This window comes from Chamaea fasciata, unplaced genomic scaffold (assembly GCF_029207755.1).
Source record: "Chamaea fasciata isolate MVZ Bird 193981 ecotype frontalis unplaced genomic scaffold, bChaFas1.0.hap1 SCAF_1, whole genome shotgun sequence".
Lineage (NCBI taxonomy): Eukaryota > Metazoa > Chordata > Aves > Passeriformes > Sylviidae > Chamaea > Chamaea fasciata.
The window spans coordinates 84,730,576-84,750,317 of NW_027094086.1; the positions used below are offsets into that span (position 1 = coordinate 84,730,576).

Sequence of the window (19,742 nt, forward strand, 5' to 3'; positions counted from 1 at the left end):
AGTATTTTCTACAGACCATCATCATTTTCCCTCTGCCAATGCAATCTTCTTGAGGAGGTGGAAGGACTCATAATTTGCTGGAAAAGCCAAAACTCCTTATCAGGTTATAAGCACATCGAAAGACATGCAGGTTTGCCCTCTACTTCCCTCAGCTGACTGTATGGTGGGACAGGACTCCAGGAATCAGATCAAAACTGCCACTTTCCAGAACTCACAACAGGTCCATGTAACACTGGAGGGAACGAGACACAGAGTCAGGAACAGCAATACAGCACCATGGTTCCAGCACAATTTTTTGTATGTGATTTGGTTAAAAATTACCCTTGAAAAGTACTAAGTGGTCAAAAGGAAGATTCAGCAGTAAGGCATTTTTCATTTGGAAACTGCTGTTTTCCTTTAGGCAGAGGAGAAGCCTTCTCTCAAACTTATGAGGTTTCCTTAGATCAGAAGGGAGTATACTTTAAATATTTTTTCTGTCTCATCAGTGTCGTAGCACATACATCTAAGACACTGCTATAGATAGCAGATGGGAGAAAGAAGGTAATCACACTGCTAATTCAAGTGTCACATAGCAGGCTATATTGAATTTAAAGTCTCTTCATAGAAAGACATGAAGAGGACTGAAACACACAAAAATAACATCTGAGCCATCCCCTTTACACTGAAGATAAATAATGTATTATGTATTTGAACAAGGTGCAGCTATCACCTCCAGAGCAATCTACAGACACATCTACTCTGTTCTAGTGGAGGATATTACTGATTAGTTGAACGCTCAAGATTCCTGAGGAATCATCATCCACACATTCCCAATAGTATATAAAGTAACAAGCGCGGGAGAGGAAGGAGAGGGGAAAAAGAGAACACTCAAAACTCACTGTGCCTAAGCATCTAATTCTGCCTTCATGATAAGGGAGTCCCACTGCAAAAACAGCTCAGTCTTCAGCAGTGATTGAAGTAGCCATGAGATGTGGCTAAAACTGACTGATTTTACTTTCAGGTTCGTGGGGTTTTTGCTTTAGGTTTGGATTTTTTTTTTTCCCGATTGCCCAAATGTCAGAAATACTCTCTTAGAGCTAGTGTCAAACCAGAAATTCAGTGAGTTATCTGTGGGAATTTGAACGGGGCATTTCCTCCCTTACACTGTAAGTTCTTTAATGTTTTCCCCTGAGACTCATCTGCCACTTACATCAGCTTCCTCTGACAGACCACTTCTGAGAGCCTTAAGCACTGGCAGCCTGAAAAGCCAGGTAAGTTTTACAGCTGATTAAACCCTAAATCGGTGTGCTATGAAAAAGAAGGTACTTCAAAATAATAAAAATGTTGCATACACCACATAGCCCACGGCAATGATGGGCCGGCAACAATCAGTAAGACAGCAACATGCAAGACCCTCTTGGGAGACTATCAAGAGGTGCTTCTGCTGAAGATTCTTGAACTCACCTGGAAGAACTTGGTGAAGAGAGGGGAAGTTTCAAGAAGGCTGTGTGCAGGGGAAAAAAGTAATCTCAACACCAAAATGAGTTAGTCTCATACTCTTACTGTACCTGCAGGGATGCAAACAGCAAGTAGAAGCCCTCTGGACACTATTATTGATTTAAAGAAATACAAAAGCAGATCAGGTGTTAACATTTAATTTTATTTATAAAAAAATTGTATAACGTATTAAATACAAACATTTGGAAAAAGCAATCAAGGCTTCACTAAGATGCCCAGGAAGAGGAAGACAGAGAATCAAGAAGCTTACCAGATTTAGAGATTTTAAACTAGTGGAATAATTGCTATAATTTTTCACTGACATCTTCATAGGTGGTGGCCATTATAGCAACCAAAATTATTATCCCTTTTAAAAAACAGATATGATTTACTGTATCTTCCCAATCAACCACAAAATGTAAGGAAGCAACTTTTTCCAGGTTAAAAAACAGAGTAATAAATACTATTAATGCATTTACCCATTACCTACATTCTATAACACTAGACATTTGCTTATAATCACACATGGATATCAAGTTCAGCCCCAAAAAAATCGATTATACATTTCAAATCTGGATATCCAATAAGGTGTTATAAACTTTATACATTTTCCAGTGAACATCAAAATGAGGACAGTGTTTTGAAGTACAGAAACAAAATAACTGAATGCATCATCTACACTACAAAGGCCAATTACTAAGAGGTGAATTGGGTCTAGTCAAGTTCCAGATAGCTGGAAAGTCCTACAAATTGCCACTGAAAGGCTGGTTGGAAGACAAATCATGTCACATTCTCAGTCTGTGTTAGCTCCTCTCCCTCTCTAAAAGGCTAAAGGTGAGAGCTGTAGCTCACTCTTCTGCACCCGTGGTAATTAGGGAACAAACCATCATTCCACTCTCTACATGGACAAACCAGACTCAAGTTTTCTTAGACTGCATTTGCTCTTATACTGCTCTTACCTGCAGTATGCAGTACACACAGACCACTACAAAAGATGTTGAAGGTGGAGACTGCAGAAAATACCCCTTCTGCCTTTCCAAAAGAGAGAAGCACTTCCACTCACTGACAATACGGCATTCCCTCCATCTTCCCAGCTTACCCTGTATCTGCTTTGGAGCTGCAGCATAACACACACCGATGCGGCTATATGGCCCTAACACCAAACTCAGATCCAAAAAAAATCCTGTTCAGGGGACTGATTCTTTGGAGATAATCAAACTATTTAAAAAAAACAGTGCAGATTAATCTCGGACATATGAAAATTAACAGATATTTCCCATTCTGCCTCGTATGTGTCAGAACAGTAAAAGAACTGCCAACTTATCAGCACTCGCAGCATTACTACTGAAAGGACAAGAGTGCCAGGAGTGTTACAGGATACATGGTGTTGGCAGCCAGCTACAGGATGGACTGGCTGGATACCTGCAAGACCATAGGCAGAAAACTTCTGACAAAGCTGCCCTTTGGAGATGAGCTGATGCTGCCCTTCCTATCATATCATGAGTAGAGGGCTGAACAAATGGACCCACATTGTGAACGTGTGTCAGACCCTGTTACCAAGGAAAACATTTTCCAATTATCATACCTACCCTCAGAGCACAGAAGGGACTGCCAACGTGGACACTGCTGGGCTGGAACTGTTAAGCAGACAATTATTTGCAGATCAACATCTTCAAGAACAGCTAAATCCCTCTCTTACCAGGCAATCACAGAGCAACTGCTGGATATACCAAACAGGCAGTGGTTCATTTAGCTGCAAGCCTGAAAACAAAGTCAGTTCCAGCACTTTCCCTAAATCCAGCAACATCTCTTACTGAAACAAAGATATGACTATCCTGCTCTCATCGTGCTCAGTACACTTAAAGCACGTAGTGCAATGAGAACCCTGATGCAGGCTTGACCTCAGATAAAATGGACAGGTCACTTCTACACCATTCCCTTTTTTCCTTTTAGGAAATTACTGATATGCACGACCAATATTTCACAAGCCATAACGTATTTTTTTAAGATACTTAACAACAGATATTTAACAGCCAGAGTTTACTTGACCCAAAAGCCTTGCTCCCATCCAAAGAACTCACTGCCACCTGTAAGCAGGAAATCACACATAGAGGAATCTTGTGAAGGAATGGGAGGCCAGAGTACTGAAGAAATTGAAAGAGACACAACAGTCTAAATTATTTAGTATGCTGATTGCTTCTCACTCAGTGCTCAGCTTTTAGCATGATACACACCACACTTGAACAAATGAAGGGTTATTTTTAGTTTTCTATCATGGCTGTTTGGGTGGTATTTTTAATTTTCTAGAATCTTCAAGAAAAGTGGGCCTTCCACCCTCCAAGTCAAAGACAAGAAATCATGATCTTGGCATCAGGGTCACCCCACATTACACCATCAGAAATCAATACACTGCCCAGCATCCCTACTGACATGTTTGAAGTTACACTCTTACAAGCCACTTGAGTCAGGCAATGGCTCCATTGCAGAAATGCACAACATTACCAAGAGCGGAGTACGGCCCCTAGTTTCAACCTAGTTTAAAATATATTGTACAAATGCATTCCTATAAATCTGATCACAGCAAAATACATAGTGGTGTTTAAATGGCAGGACAGTTGAATTCCAACAACTCAATCTTTAAACCAGTGAGAGATATGGGCAATTTTAAAAGAAAACAATAAACTTCTCAAATACAGACATTTGTGAAATATACATGCATACGCACACTCTCACACACACACACGCACCCACTTACTTCACTCAGTGTTAGATTAAGATTACACAAGGCAATTTTCAAGGTTGCATTTACAACCACAATGACAAGAACAGCATTTTTGAGGTAGCTGAAGTCAAAGAGCAAACCACAGCAGAAGCAAAGAAACAGGTGCTCGCACTCACACCGAGCCCACTCTTTGGAGACGCATTATCATGCGCGCAGGGGCGTGTGCTGAAGAGGCACGTGTTCCATGGGGAATGAAGTTCAGCGGCTCTGGAGACATGATAAACTATTCTCCAGGAAAGCTTATGTTGGGAGACCAGATGCACAGTCAAGGGACCATGGCTTAAATCACTGCACATCAGCTGAGCTGTGGTAACAGCCTGGGGGCTCTTGGTCTGTGGCAGCTCCGCCGACAGCTCAGTCTCACGGGCACTGAAGCAAAGACAACTGTGGCGGTTGGAGGTGTTATTACTCAGAGCTGTCTGTCCCACTTCTCTCCTAGATGCCACTGCTGGGGGAAAGGTACTTGGGCCCCTGTCTCACCTGCTCCAGCTTTCAGCCTAGCATTCAAGTTCACGTCCACCTCCATGCTATTACTCGTCAATGGACTGCGAACAGGAGCAGCAGAGACACAAACTTGAGTGCCCTTCTTCAGGTGCAGTAACACCTTTGCCACACTAAGAGTGCAGAGATGCCAAACTGCCACAGCTTGAATCACCAGACTTCATCTCTCCAAGCCCTTTGCTAGCCTACAACAAGAGGAGTTAGTTAGTTGAGCTAACCTCACAGCAAATGCCAGCCAATGTGGGCAGAAAGGGATATAGCTGTGGCTGGCAGACATACTGCCTCGGCCACAGAAACTTGATCCTGTCTCTGGGCACAAACAGAGCTTGATCCTGCCCGAATTACAAAACTGTGAAACGCACTCATACACACACACACATAATGTCGTCAAGAAGCTTTCTATAAATCAACAGTTTGCATGGTTTACTGCTGAAGGTCTTGAAGATGGGATGGAAAACATGGCAAGATGTTTTGCAAAAGTAGAAAGAAAAAAAAAATTGACCTCTTGGAATTAGGTCTCTGTTGTGTAGTTGCTGTATGAGAGTGATGGCACAGATGAGAAGTTGTTATTCCATTGCCTTCCTCCAGTAGTCTGATGCAACTCTGCCTGCTCTTTGTATTTGCTCAGAAGATTTTTGGCTTCTTGCAGATCCTGAGAAGAGTTTTCCCCATATTCTTCTTTCAGCCACTGCCTGAACTGCAGAAATTAAAAATACATACACAAAATGATGAAACAGTAACATGAAATGGATGGAGAAGTAATTCTCCTTCCTGTCCTACAGAATTTCAGTAACCTTTAGGATCATACGCAGTTTAAAGAAAAGCAGTCCAAATATTGCATGTCCTTCAGCAGCAGCACAAGAATGCACAGCACAGGAACACATATTTCAAATCATTGAGACCCCTTACATCTCCTGAAATGACACATCTGTGGAACAGCTTGGCTGACTGGACTAATAGAGAGTAAGAAACACTTGCCGGGAAAGGACATCCTGAACTTAAAATCTCCCTGTTCCTGCTACATACACAAACAATAAGAGGAATTAGCATGGAAGCCAGTATGATCAGCCAACTTGCCCATGTCACAATAGGCTGCAAGAAGGTTGAAATCAGAAAGTGAACCACTCTTAAAGGTTTCTTTATCCTGAGCCCACAAACACCAGTAGTAAAAAATGTAGTGTGGATATCTTAAGATGTGTCTTATAGGAAGAAATAGTCCACGAGTTTAAAAAGCTATAGAATAGGACCCCACATGTTACTGATATGAATGACTGAATATGGTACCAGGTAACATATGTACCAGGCCCAGCTGATGGTCAGACCAGCTCTGTATCCTGCTTTGAGAGTAACCAGATATAAATGATGAGGAAAGAATCAAGCAATGGCAGGGCAATAATGCTGGGACCTCTTCCCATGTCATTTCCTCAGCTTGCAGCAATTTTCAGCTCAGGTGCTTTCAGAGGCTGAGGCAGTATCTTTGTGTTTGATAACATAAATGAATTCTTTTGTCATGAGATCTCATTTTAAACCCACTTTTTTTTACCACAAGATGCCTGTATGCTAACAGCTCCATAAGTACATATTGTATAAATGCCCCCACTCCTTTTCCCCGATTTGAACCTGCCAACAGATAACCCTGTCTCATAGGAAAGAGTGAAAATTTCACATGTTCACTTTTCCTATCCATTTGATTCTGACACTTTTTTGCCTGTTGGAGAATTTGAGTCCAGCTGAGGACAATTCCAGCTGAGGAACTGTCCAGTCCCTGACAACTTTGTTGAGCTTACCTGCAGAAGCAGCTAGGAAACACAGACTCCAACTGTTGCGTCCCAGTGGGGATAATATTAATTTTACAAACCTTAACCTTCACAGCTTTGTTCTGTTTGAAGCTCATGAAAAGCTTGATCCATAAAGATCATTTACTAGGTCATTGGGAGACAAGACCTCAACATAGATACTTCTTTCCATTCCTTAAAGAGGTCCTCAGGCAAATCTGAAGCCTCAGACTACCATGAGGAAGTCTGAAACAGGTGCAAACTATGTCGTGACCTTAGTGACTAAACCTCACCCTGTAAGACCAAGATCTGGAGGACAACATTCCAGAGAGCCCACAGGACACCAACACCCTTTAGTGGCACAGAAAAACACCAAAAGCTGCTGAAATCTGAAAAAAGTACACGCCCTTGGCAGATGGCATCATTCCACTGAAATCAGGTGTGTAAACAGACACCTGCTAAGGATGTGGTTGCTCTTAAGAGACAGTAAGAAACTACAGCCCAGCCAGTGAATACAGGTGGATACTTCTTTTTGCAACCTGCTGCCTCCCCCTCAGTGAATAAAGACAGAATGCGCAGTCCATGGTGGATGAAAAAAGAGACGTTACTGTCTTTATCAGGCTATTTGCATACAGCCTTAATTGTCATTGCTGTTAGACCAAACCAATTGGAGTAGAAATGACTGTAAGGGAGGAAGGAGACAAGTCTGGAAAGTCCCTCTCTGACTTCTGTCTCTTAAAGATCAGTTATTCTACCATTTACACCAGTTCCAAACAATCCAGGAAACATTCAGTTAAATATTAAAAAAACACAAATATTTACAGTTGCTAACTGCATCATGCAAAACAAATGGTAATTTCGGAACTCTGATCTTTCTGCAGCAGAATGACAGGGATGGGATAAAAAAAACAACAACATCCTTTGTCTCATGTATTTTGCTTTCCAACTTTGGTTTGTGCCTCTGTTGTTGTTATTTTTAATAAGCACCATAGGCAAAAAAAACCCCACACAACAACAACAACATGCTGAGCAATGGAAAATGGAAGGGATGGCCACAGTAGGTTGGTAACATAAGTGGAAGTCACCAATCACCCACAGGGAGCAGGTCTTTTGCGTAAGATGGGGTTTTTTGGAGTTAGAAACCAATTTTTGTTTTGTGAAACTCCTTTGGCAGTCCTACTCTTTTGTAGATTCTCCTAGTCCTACAAAACCTTCAAAGGCCAATTTAAAAAAAAAAATCTGAAGATTAGGTCAGATCTGAAGCTGCCCTAAACATCAGAAAATTTATTAAGCCTTAGCCACAGAAGGTGGGAGGGGGTTCACAACACACGAATCATAATGAGGACTTAGTTTAACTCCTAGACAGGAAAGATTTGTGATGATGATTTCTTTTCTGCTTACTGTTTCAAATGAATGTGTTGTGGGGAAACCCACAACTTTTATGCAACTGGTAGTTATGGGCTGGCCTTTTTGCTGTGTTCTGAAAACTCACCTTTTACCTTTCACCTCTCTAAAGGTGTTAATCTTGAACTGTGTCTTAGCAACCACAAGATTGACAGCACAGTTGGGCAGGAGGTGTTTAGATGTTGTGCTTCATCCCTTCTCCCAATCCAGCATTCCCTGCTACCTTCAGACCTACCTGTATCTTCTTCGTGGAGCAGGCTGGGCTAAGAAGCCATTCCCTCAAAGCAAAAGCAGGGAGCCAGATAAATCACACAGACCTCAAAATAAGGAGAAGGAGCCCATGATCTGACTTGGAGTTGTGTTTCACAGCTCTTTTTTGTACTTAATTTACCTGATCAACATCATGTTTTTCAAATTCCTGTAGCTGTCTCTGGAAGCCCATGTTTGGATTGGCGCAGGATCTTGCCGCGCGGACAACAGACAGCGCATCTTCCCAGCCGAAGTCTGTGATGGTCATGATGTAGGCAACCACCAGGGTGACACTCCTGGAGACACCTGCAAGGCTGCATGGAAAAGGGGGTGCAATACACTAAAGCAGGGCTGTACTCCACCTGTCACAGCTGAAAGCATCACTTCTTGACATCACGGCACACTGCTGTGTTGCTTGCCATGAGGAAGAAATATAATAATATTTGAGTTAAATGGTTTTGGTGCTGCTTTTTCAAATGCAGCAGAAAAAAATCTACTTGATCAAGAAGGTGGGTTTTGAGTGGTAATTCATATGAGACTGAAAAGGAAGATGAAAGCATGAAGTAGTCACAAAAGCAGGGGACAGTGCACATGTTCCAAGTTAGATTTGGGTTTTAAAAAGGCAGAAGTAAGTCACCCACTTTCTTTCTTCTGTTTATATAGATCAGAGCAGTGAAATAAGACAGTTTCCTCTCCACCATGAATAAAGGCTGCAATTTCACGGGGCCAAAATGAACTTTAACTGAACCAATAAGAGGTACATATGTCTGGTTGCTTGAGTTCCTCTTTCTGCTCTCCACTGCATTGTACAGCTTAAACTCTCAGGACTCCAGTTTCCCCAGATGAAAAGATGGGATGGAGTAAGAATCATTCATTATGCCTGGCTGGAAAACACTGGACAAATTCAGAACTATTTTTACTGAGAGTATAAAGAATGTGTTAGAGTTGTATTTACCACAGTAAAGAGTTACCAGATTCCTTCATAATTTTGTTACTGAAACACTTCACAAATTTAAATATATGTTTTTTAAAACTCTATCAGTATTCAGACTACTTATTCCTGTTTTCCACATACCAAGACTGACCAAACGGCTCATGCACAGCCCTGTCATGAGTCAATAACAAAGTGAGGATTTATGCTCAGGGGCTGTGTACAAGTCCAGTGTTCAAATCACGAGATGACTCCGACTCCAGATATAGACTCAGATATGTCCCTTGGACATATAGCACAAAGACCACAACCAATAGCAGGGAGCAAGAAAAAACCCAGGGTGGGATTTCCTTTTCTATTCTTTACAGTCTCAGGAGCATTCCTCCAATCAGGGTCTTGCTATTAACAAATGCAGCATTTGAATGCTTCAGCAGTTTAAAGAAAAGAAAGAGGGAAAAAATCAATTTCTGTTCAGACATGTTTTTTAAACAACTCTGAAGTCACCAAAACATCTGTTAGAGAAACTAATCAAATTATTAGGATATCATTAGGAAATCATATTTAGAAATACAGTGATTTAAAATTATGAGAAATAAATAATATGTCTTCAGCCAACACACTCCCAGTCAAATAAATCCTAAAAAAATGTTTGATAAGAGAAGGTCAAGAAGAATTTCATAGGCTCCTTTCATCTCCAAGCGGCTTCCCACCCCAGAGACTCAAAAGTCCTAGCATAAAGCTTTAATAGTATTTGCAAATCTTCTGGGGCTTTTTGAATAAAGGAGGCAATTCAGTCCCAGAGGATTTTGCTACAGAAGGGAAATGACCACTAATTTATTACAATTATCAACATCCAAATCAAGGTAGAGAAACCCTTAAAAAGTTTTTTTTAGCAAGCAGTATACATACCAGTGAACTAAGCAGCCTTCACCTGCGAGCCGGCACTCATGGATAAATTTGATGCTCTCTCTGAAATGCCTTGCTCTGAAAACAAAAGCAGAAGGGGATAAAGAAAGTGCCGTATTTAGTAAAATCACTACTTAGAAAGAGAGAAATATATCCGAAATCTCACCTCACGCTGTTTCTAGAATTTAGAACTGAATACAGGTCTTACAAAGTAAAAGTTACTGTCTGCCAATGAAACACAAACCTCACTGGCATAAGTTATTTGCCATTCTATCCGAGTAAGAAACTGGTATTTTAGGCACTACAGTGTGATAAACTTTATTCTGGTGACTGTCAACTCTACATTTCGGTTTGTGTTTGATTCTTCTTTAAAGCTGTGACACGTCCTTTTGTGCTCAGATGTCAGATGGAACTCAGCACAACTACATGAGCAGTTCTCCAGACATAACGTCTCTCACAAAGAGACATTACCCGCTACCCAAACTTATGCTTAACTTTAACTCTACCTCCTCCTTCAAGTCATGTGCTAGGGCATATCTAAACATCAAGACCTTCTGCTTGGCTATGTACAATCACTCCCTTTTGTCTCTGCTATGAAAAAATGCTCAATTCAAGCCTTATTTTCTTTAGTTCCTTCCAGTCTTCTCCTTTCAGACAGCAGTACCCCTTCTGCCCATATTCAGGGTATCAGCCTACAACCCGCCCTTTTTAAAGCAGCAGAGGAGAAAACACAGAGAAAACTCTGTTTGCAAACTTTAGGGTTTCTAATCTCATTATCCTTTCCACATGCCCCTTTCATTTTAAGTGAGGCATAGTGAAGGATAGCAAGTGGGCAGCTGTCATCATCTGAGTGACTATGCAGCTCTGCCTCTCTGCATCCCAGTTCCAAGTTGCTCACCCCTCCTTTCCGACTGCAAAGCCTTTGGCGCTGCCTGCAGTTTATCACAGTTGCAAGCAGCACCTCGTAGTTCAACAGAGCTGGAATTCACTGTGGTCCTTAAGTGCTCTTGCAATTCAAACTCAGGAGCAGTAGCAATGTGGGCAACACAGGCAGAGGCAAGAGGCTCTTAGGGGACAGTCATTACCAGACCTGTTGGCAAGGGCAAACCTGAAAGCACATTGCGCTCAACACCCATGAAACACAACGTCCTGTATTCAAGATGTTTCCCCTTTCTGGGTGAATATTACACCACAAGGGTAAAAGAAAAAAACCTCAGCCCAGCACCAGCAGCCACACAAAAATCAGGAATACCCACATAAAAGGAAGCTTCCCTTCCTGCCTAACAGTGCAGCTGCTGATACTGTAAACACTCCTGACCTGAAGGACAACACTGATGCAACAGAGTGTCACTGCCTGCAGAACTTGCAAAGGCAACAACATCTAACTGGAATAAACAAAAAGAAGATCCCAAAGCCCAGGATTCCCTCTCCAATGCAGTTCCTGCATCACTGGACATTTCATGGAAAACACAGCTTTTTCGGAAAATCTCAAGGCACAATGCATCCCCAAGCTTTAGGACAGCAAGTCAGCTCAGGGTTTTATGTTTCTCAAGGAGCTGATGAAGTATGTGGGATAAGTGAAGACAAAGCCTTACAAATGCACATGTGCTCGGACTGCCATGCCAAACCACTGTCACTGGCTGAGTGACAAATCATGGTGCTCAGGTCTGTCAGGGGAGCACAAGAGGTTTCACATAAACAAACTCAGAGGATAAATGAGATCTCTGGCTATGTGTGCAAGAGGCTTTGATATTGCACAATGAAGAGCTTAGCTGAGATTGAAAACATTCACTCAGATGCAGCTTGCTTAGGTCTGTATTGGCAACCTGATCTTCTCATCTTTTCTCTTTCTCTCTAGAAAATAGGACCAGGAGGGCAGCTTCATGTACCAGTGAATTTGCTTCAATGGTCTCACGCAAATTTTGGTAAGACACTTCCAACACTCTGGTTTGAAAAATATCTGTGACTGCACATAACACCTTTGCAAGGTACTAAACATCTTGAACTCCATTCACTCAGTTTTCTTCACCCTTCCTCACTGCTGATGCTCAGTCTGCTGATGTGCTTTCAAGTGTGTTTACAGGCATTCATGAAAATGAAAAGAGAAATAGTCACATCTAGAATTGGTGCTGCTCTATAGCACCCTGGCCCATCCCCACCTTGAGCCAGAGAAAAGGAGGTATGTATTCCTCCACAACCCTATGGCATCAGGGTCTCTTGCAGAGCCAGCAGACACAGTTGCCTTAACTCATTTTCAAGGTTATGGTAAAATCGCGTTTAGATGAAAATTAAGATTGAGGGCCAGTTAGCTGTGTGGCAAGTGCCAGACACAAAGAAGAATGGTAAGTCTTACATTAACCACAAAACAGTTGACGATCATCTCTAACAGGAAAGCACTTGACAAATGTGTTGATTTGCAGCCCATTTGTTGGACTTCAGGACAATTTATTACACGATATCTGGCTCTTACATCTCCCAGCTGAAAGTTGGGTCCTAAACTGCATCATCTTTACAGTGGGAAAACACCACAGGAAGAACCACCACCAGTACAACGCCTCTACTAGGATGTTGTAAAAGTTATCTAAACTTACGCATTAGCACGCTGCCTAATTCAAAACTAGACCAAGAGCAGAGTTATGATACCAGAGCTGAATTTTAATTCGTTGCAAGTTGGACTTCTACTAATATTTATAAAGGTTAAAATGACAGCATCCAAATCAGATAAGACAAAGCATCTCGATGTTTCTTTCCTTTGGTGGTGTAAAAGAAAAAAAAAACCTACCCAAATTTTCTCCTCTTAATAGGTCGTCTGGCTTCTGTATAATCACCACTAACCACCTGACTGTTGAAGGTTAATTCCTTAGAAACACGCAGCCAAAGACAATTAACTGGAACAGGGCAGGAAGGGAAAATTTTAGTTCTATAGAAATAATTTCTAGTGATGAGTTCTATAGAAGATGACATTTCTGGAGCAGTTACTGGCCCAAGGTAAAATTCTCACAGACCAGGGAAAAGATTGATTTAACATCTAGGAAGTACCTTGAGTCGGAAAAGCAATTGCTTTCTTCCTATGCTTGCTAGGGGCAGAACAGGGGAGTAAAATAACACCCACATGCTAACAGGGGAATCCCTACTGCATTTCCCTGGCAAGTCATCCCTCTGAGGAAAAGAACGCCACTTAACAAGTTTTCTAGGAGTAAATGTGCATTATACACACAGGAAACCAGAGGTTTCCTTCAGAAAAACTGAGCCAAAGTGCATTAAGAGCTCACAGTCCCAAAATTCAGTGGGTAAAAGGCTTCCAGTTGGTCCTTGCTGTTGGGAAACAGACAAGAGAGCAGTGTGTACCCCATCACTTGTGCCTGAGAAAGAGCTGAGATTGCTAAGAGAGCACAAGTACCTGCAATACAGAATGCTGCTTGGTTAGTTGTTTTTTTTTCTCCCTGACACCAGCAGAATCCCTCTTTCAGAAGAAGAGGTAGACACGCAAAGATGTGGCAGAGGGACCAATTCCCTTTCCTGTTCCCTAGCTATGCCTCCCTCCTCAGTGGGCACAGGCAGTATAATAACCACTCCTAGATAAGACTGCACCCAGCCCTCACAGGCTGAACAAAGACAACTTCCCCTTGCTTTCAGAAGACTGCATGTGCAAAGCAAGCAATGGTGCTATTTGTGAGCATCATGATTTGATTTTACTTGAAGGCCTGGACTGTATAAAGTCAAAGAAGAAAAATCGGTTACTCAACAAGTTTTATTTTAAGTGATTGAATGTATCAGTATTAGAAGTAATGACGTTTGCTTGCAGCCACCTGATACCAAAGCAAGTATTTTAGATGCCTGCAGCGTAACAGAAACAATACTCATGCAAATATTCTATCTTCTTACGGAAGCCTTAAGAGCCTTGGTGCTGCGCCAGACAGCTTGAGCACAGGAGCTGGTTTTTCAATATAACTCCTCGATATTTAACAGTGAGGGAATTGTACATTGATTATTGTTTATCACAAATGCCATCCTTTCTCTTTCCATTCCCAATTGATCTCTTTTAACACAGGAAGCAGATTTAGAAAACATTGTTAAAAATGCTACACACCTCAAAATGCCAATGAACAATCGAATGTTTTCCTCTAATCTTATATTAGTTTTCCTTCCCAAAAGGATATTTCTTTATTTATTTTTATTCTAAATATTAAGGTCATGGAAGTTGTCCATGACAAAGGCAGTTAGCTATCTGCCTTCTCATTACAGACCTGAAATTTAGAGGATTAGGGTGTTTTTTATTGCAGGTGGGGTGTGGTGCTCTTTATTTTCCCTTCCCCTAAAATCATGACAGAAACGCAGAATGAAAAGGCAAATCATCACACACCAAGTGCCACACTGGAATCTTTCTAGAATATGAGAAACACATGCTCTAAAAATATCCCCCAAAAGCACGAGCCGGAATATTGCTGTGATACAAGAGAAAAGCAGTGCTGCACTTCCTTCCGTACCTACCAGGCCTCTTTCCACTACTTGTTTCTCTACCAAAACTTGGTAGCAGGATGTGGCTGAAACCCCCCTCACCTCTTCCCAACATAAACAGTGAGCTCTAGAAGAAAGAGCTGGTCACCATCCAAGTTCTTTTGTTTTGATTTCTCTTTGGAATCAAGACTTGCAATGCTCAATTAAATCCAAGGCTAAGTCAATGAGCATTACGTGCACTTTAGCAGAGATGAGAAAGAGCAAGGTTTGAACACCCTAGATGCAGTATCTACGTCCTCAAGGTGAGAGTCACTGCAGGGCAGAAAACTCTCTGCCATGCCAGCTTATACTAAGAGCAGCAGGGACTTCTGAAGCAGGTTCGAGAAGTCCACAGCAGATAGTTGCAGGGGTAGTTTACACACAAGGATTTTGTTTTGAAGGCCCACTGTGAGGTATTCCTTCCAACCCTTGAGGCACCAGGCTTCAAACCTCTTTCAAATATTTTGTTTTGCTAATGGCTGTACGAAAAAAAAAAAAAAGTGAAAGTGGAGCAAAACACAAGATTTACAAAAACAGTGGCTAGAATAAACTGTGACTGAATTAGGCCCAGACTCACTAAGGAATTCCTGAAGTTTAAGGCCACAAAATCAAGAGTGTTTACATACTAAGCCTCCTGCAAACACACACAAAAAGCAGGGTGAAATGAAGTGTTACTGTGTTTTCTTAATGGATTAAACCCCACATTTGTGTAATGCTCATTAGAGATCCGAATCAGAGCTTTCAGCAAATTTTAAAATAGGAATCATTGTACCATGGGATTTCGGGGGTTTTGCATTTATTTTTAAAAATACTTACAAGTTCTGCGAGGGTGAGTCAGCAGCAGGAATGCACAGATACTTCATTCCCTGTGTAAAGAAGCAAATAGGTATGAGAAAAAAAGTTTCAAGTTAAACACATTTATCCAGCACAGCACATTTATCTAGACTGGTGGAATATTAATGATTTTGAGGGAGCAATACCATCATTCAGACAAATAGATACCATCTCTACACAGTCAGATTTTAAAATACTTGCTTTCATGTTGCTAAGACACCAGCATATAGCTTAGTCATGCTTCTCCCACGGCTCAATAGTGAGCATTTAAATAAAGGAACATCTTTACTAAAAAGATCTAAACTCCTTTCTGAAAACATAATTGTTCTTACATTTCTAGGAAAATGAAGCTGCATCTTCTCCTGCCCTTTCCTTTCTCTGAACAGATGTTACGCCCTGAAATTGTGATACGCAGTTTCTTTTAAACTCACACAATCATTTTTCTTTACTCAGTTGATAAACCAAACAAAATGTATTTCAAAGAAGAAACATGTTTGTGGTATGGATTTTGTTTTTTTTTTACTTTTGGAAACCTTTAAGGACAACCATAAAACTCACACCTTTCCTCCACAAAGTTAGCCTCTCTTTCTTAGTCAACTATCATAATATGTTACAAGGTCGAGTAGGGAAGTTAGATAACCCTTTCTGACGCATCAAAAATGTTACTGGATATATTTAAAACAACATATCTATAATCCTACACTACTGCTTTGCATTGTCAACGCTCATTTCAACTGTCATTTTATTTTCGTAGTTTGCTTTGCTCCTATGACTGTTAAGAAATAAAACACTTCTGAAAGCACATTCAGCTGACTTCTCAAATAGTTCTTGCAAGAGCACAATCTGCAGCTCAGACACACTAAAACTACATTATTCACTGGAACTCTTTTGAATTATCTCAGATGCCGAGTTATGAATTTTTCAGATGCACTTAGAGAAGAATTCAAGCAAAAGGATCATATAATATGCTTAATCTATCCTTCTGTACCGATGCACACTCCTGTAATAATCCCACATGTTGAACACCACACATGGAAAGTCACACTTTTATGTACAAGAAATCCTTTGCCAACAAGGTGGAACACAATCTGCACCTACCAGGCATTTTATTTGCCAGCTGGGGGAAGAGGAATTTTCACTGCTCAAGTGTGTGGCTACCTGAGGCAGCATCATCTACAACCCTTTTTCTTCTCTGGCTCAGAAACCCCTCCATTTTTTCCCTACACACACTTTGTTTCTTCACTTGCCATTGCACAAAGAGCAAGCCCTTTTACCAGAGATCCTGACCCCAGCACCATGACACACCTTTGCAAGGTGCACCAACTTCACCACCATGTCAGAAAGATTATGGAAAACAATCAGAAACAGTCAGTAACATTGTGGGAAACCAGGAGGTGTCCACAGCCAAAAGCTGATCCAAAACAATCTGTGCAGACACATTCATTTAGAAAGATAATGTAGCGGTAATGCTTATATTGATAGGCTGCTGAGCCAAGGAAAACTAATTATATTGACGGATTAATTACCACAATAAGCATTTGTATGACACATCTGAGAGGTTTATCTTGGACACTAGTATCACTTCAAGTGAGTCACTCCAGTAAAACGAGGGTCTGACACCCAAAAGTAAATTTACATGCTATTCTTTCCCCATCACCTCTAGCAACTCTATCCCACTGAAAAATTGAAAACTGAGGACAGGAGATGGGTTAGCTGTGGAGTGCAGTACATGCCAGAAGGTTCGCTCCTCCAGCACGCACTGACGCAAGTTGTTCCGCAGATTTCAGAAGCTACGGCACATGCTGAGTGCTTTTCACAGACTGAGTGCAGAGGGGCTTTCAGATCAGGCTCACTCTAAAAGCAGAAGTAGCGCCAGCACAAATTTAAGACCTGCAATGTTCTTTTTTTGTCATGGCTGGTTAGTTCCAACTACTGCAAGCAAGCATGAAACCAGCATATGAGAGACCACACATGGTCCAGAATGGCTCATCCAAAGCCTGATCCTGGACATCTTCAGCACTTACAACTTCCAGTGAAGCCCACCGCAGTTTTCACTACCGTGCTTGCAAATGCTCAGCATCAGGCTGTTAGCTTTATTTAATAAATGTTCTCAGAAAGGAGATGGTTTAAGTTACTGGAATCTGGTATTTTGACTGATGTATATCACCTGTGTTTTTGGAAGGCTGTGGTGATGGACTCCTCCCTGTGAGGAAATAATCACACACTCAACTCAGAAATGGTTAGAGGTGGGATTTCAAAAGTACCTAACCCATCTCCCACAAAAATCAACAGTGAAACTCTCAGCAACTTTGAGCCAAACACAGTTTGGCCGGAGCTGGTAACTCCGGAGGATCCCACCCTAGCATCTAGTTTTGCTTCTCTTGGTTGAAATAATAATTATAATAATAGGATCAAATATCATTCATCATAATTGGATACTTGAAATACAATACCACCACAAGATTGTATGAGGCAGGCATTCCTACATGAGACTCAGGATGTTTTGTGTAGATATTCCTGCGGTGATTGCTGGAATTAGATTTTCCTCACACATACTGTATAGAATTTCTTTTTTAAAAAACACATCAGCAATAGGAAAACTTAATTGCTGAACCCTGCTGTTTGTGACTCTTTTTGAAAAAAAAACTATCCAGGATATTTGTGTAACTGTGCCCCAAGACACTACTGTCTTTCCTGTGCACATACCCTGCAGGTACCGTCGAAGAACTGTCCCCAAGGGACCTTTTAAAGCAAAACAGTTTATGCCAAGCAAAAAACCAGCTACCTACAACATTTAATAAAGGGTATTAGCACGGAAGAAAGACAGAAACACCACTATTTTCTTACCAAGCAGTTTGTTTGCCATTCTCAAACTGCAAAGCATAAAATGTTAGGAGGTAACAATCATTGGAACAGTGACTACAACAGAGTAGGCTAAATCAAAGACTGTTGAAGCCAGCTTCTTGTGAAAATTTCAACAGGCTTCAAATTGGTCCCTAGTTAGCAGTTTCATTAAATAAAACTGAATCCAGTTGCAGATCCAATATCCCAGGTTGAACCAAAATTGCATATTAATAAAGACGGAAAGACAAATACAAATTTTATGCCAACCATACGGAAGTCTTTATTTACATCTTTTTAAATTAAGGACACTTTGTTCCCTAAGAATAACAATTCTGTAAAATTACTCAGTGAAGGAAGGGCAGAACAACTCAAAACAGGTATTGTGCCACTTCACCTAAACACACTAAATTAGGTGCTACAGAGCAGCTACTCATTTCAAAACATGGTATTTATTCGAAACAAAGAGAAAAGCTTGCAAAGCATAAAAACTGATGAGAAGATAGTGATAAAACACTATTTAAAATCCTATACAAAGTAATACATCCCCTTTATTTATTGAATATTCTTGCATTTATATTGTTATTCAAACATTTCTTCAGCTGACAGCTATGTCAATCATGCTTTATCTCTCCAAACACGCTTTTCCTCAGAGCACCCAATTAAAATCTATTGATCCAGCCTTTTTAATTACACAGAATCTATGTATATTATTAGGTAATATAACATCCCAAACATATGGCATGGGTACAGACCCAAGCTCCCAGGGCAATGAGATGCTGAAGACAGCATTTTTCTGCTCATCTCAATTCACTACTACTTTCCACTTGTTACTTTGAAATCACTGCTCACTTTCCTTTCTCCATCAATCACCTTTACCACCAAACACCCCTACCTTCCAACACACACACACACACACACACTTTTTCTTATTATTCACATGGTGATACTAACTGATGCCCCCATCAAATAAAAGCAGTGCTTCCATTTCTTTTGGTGTATTTAACCTGTTAACATTGTCCCCAAAAAATCAGTAAAATAAAATATAATTTACTTTTTTGTTTTCTGTTTCAGCAGAGTAACCACCAAAACTAGATTTCTCTCATAGGCCCTGAAACTGAGTGCTGCAGTTAAACGGATACAGTGAGAGCTAACAAAACTAGGGCAAGTATTCAGATTTCAAGATTGTCAAAGATGAAACAAGGGAGAGTAAAGTAAAATTTCTAAAATTCACTGTTATTTGAGAAACAGCAACAAAACTGGTGCAATTTCATCACAGATTCTGGAAATAATAAGTCAGTTCTGCTGCAGTGAAATATCAAGGGATTAAACCAGATTTCAGGTTCTTGCAGAAGAAGCTTTACACTATAGTCAATAAGGTGTTAATGGAATTCTGTCAATATTCAATTTTCTAATTATTTTAGAGGTCTATCTGCTAAGGTTGGAAACTGAACAGTTATGTCACATTTGGAAAAGTCAGTAAGACTAAAGAACAAGACTTTCCCAATATCATTAGATTTTTTAAAAGATAACTTAATCTTTGTTA

General features: G+C 40.7%; 1 protein-coding gene across 3 annotated transcripts in view; it reads right to left on the minus strand.

Moving 5' to 3' along the window:
* Nucleotides 1-1,618: 1,618 nt before the first annotated feature.
* Nucleotides 1,619-19,742, minus strand: part of DUSP22 (dual specificity phosphatase 22) — a 42,008-nt gene continuing 23,884 nt past the window's right edge. For all 3 annotated transcript variants that reach the window (XM_066187275.1, XM_066187266.1, XM_066187255.1), the window contains 4 exons: nucleotides 15,338-15,387; nucleotides 10,028-10,102; nucleotides 8,330-8,501; nucleotides 1,619-5,456 (listed from right to left, as the gene is read on the minus strand). In XM_066187275.1, the coding sequence (XP_066043372.1) occupies nucleotides 5,271-5,456; nucleotides 8,330-8,501; nucleotides 10,028-10,102; nucleotides 15,338-15,387 (483 nt within the window). In that variant the 3' untranslated portion in view covers nucleotides 1,619-5,270. The remainder of the gene's footprint in view (nucleotides 5,457-8,329; nucleotides 8,502-10,027; nucleotides 10,103-15,337; nucleotides 15,388-19,742) is intronic.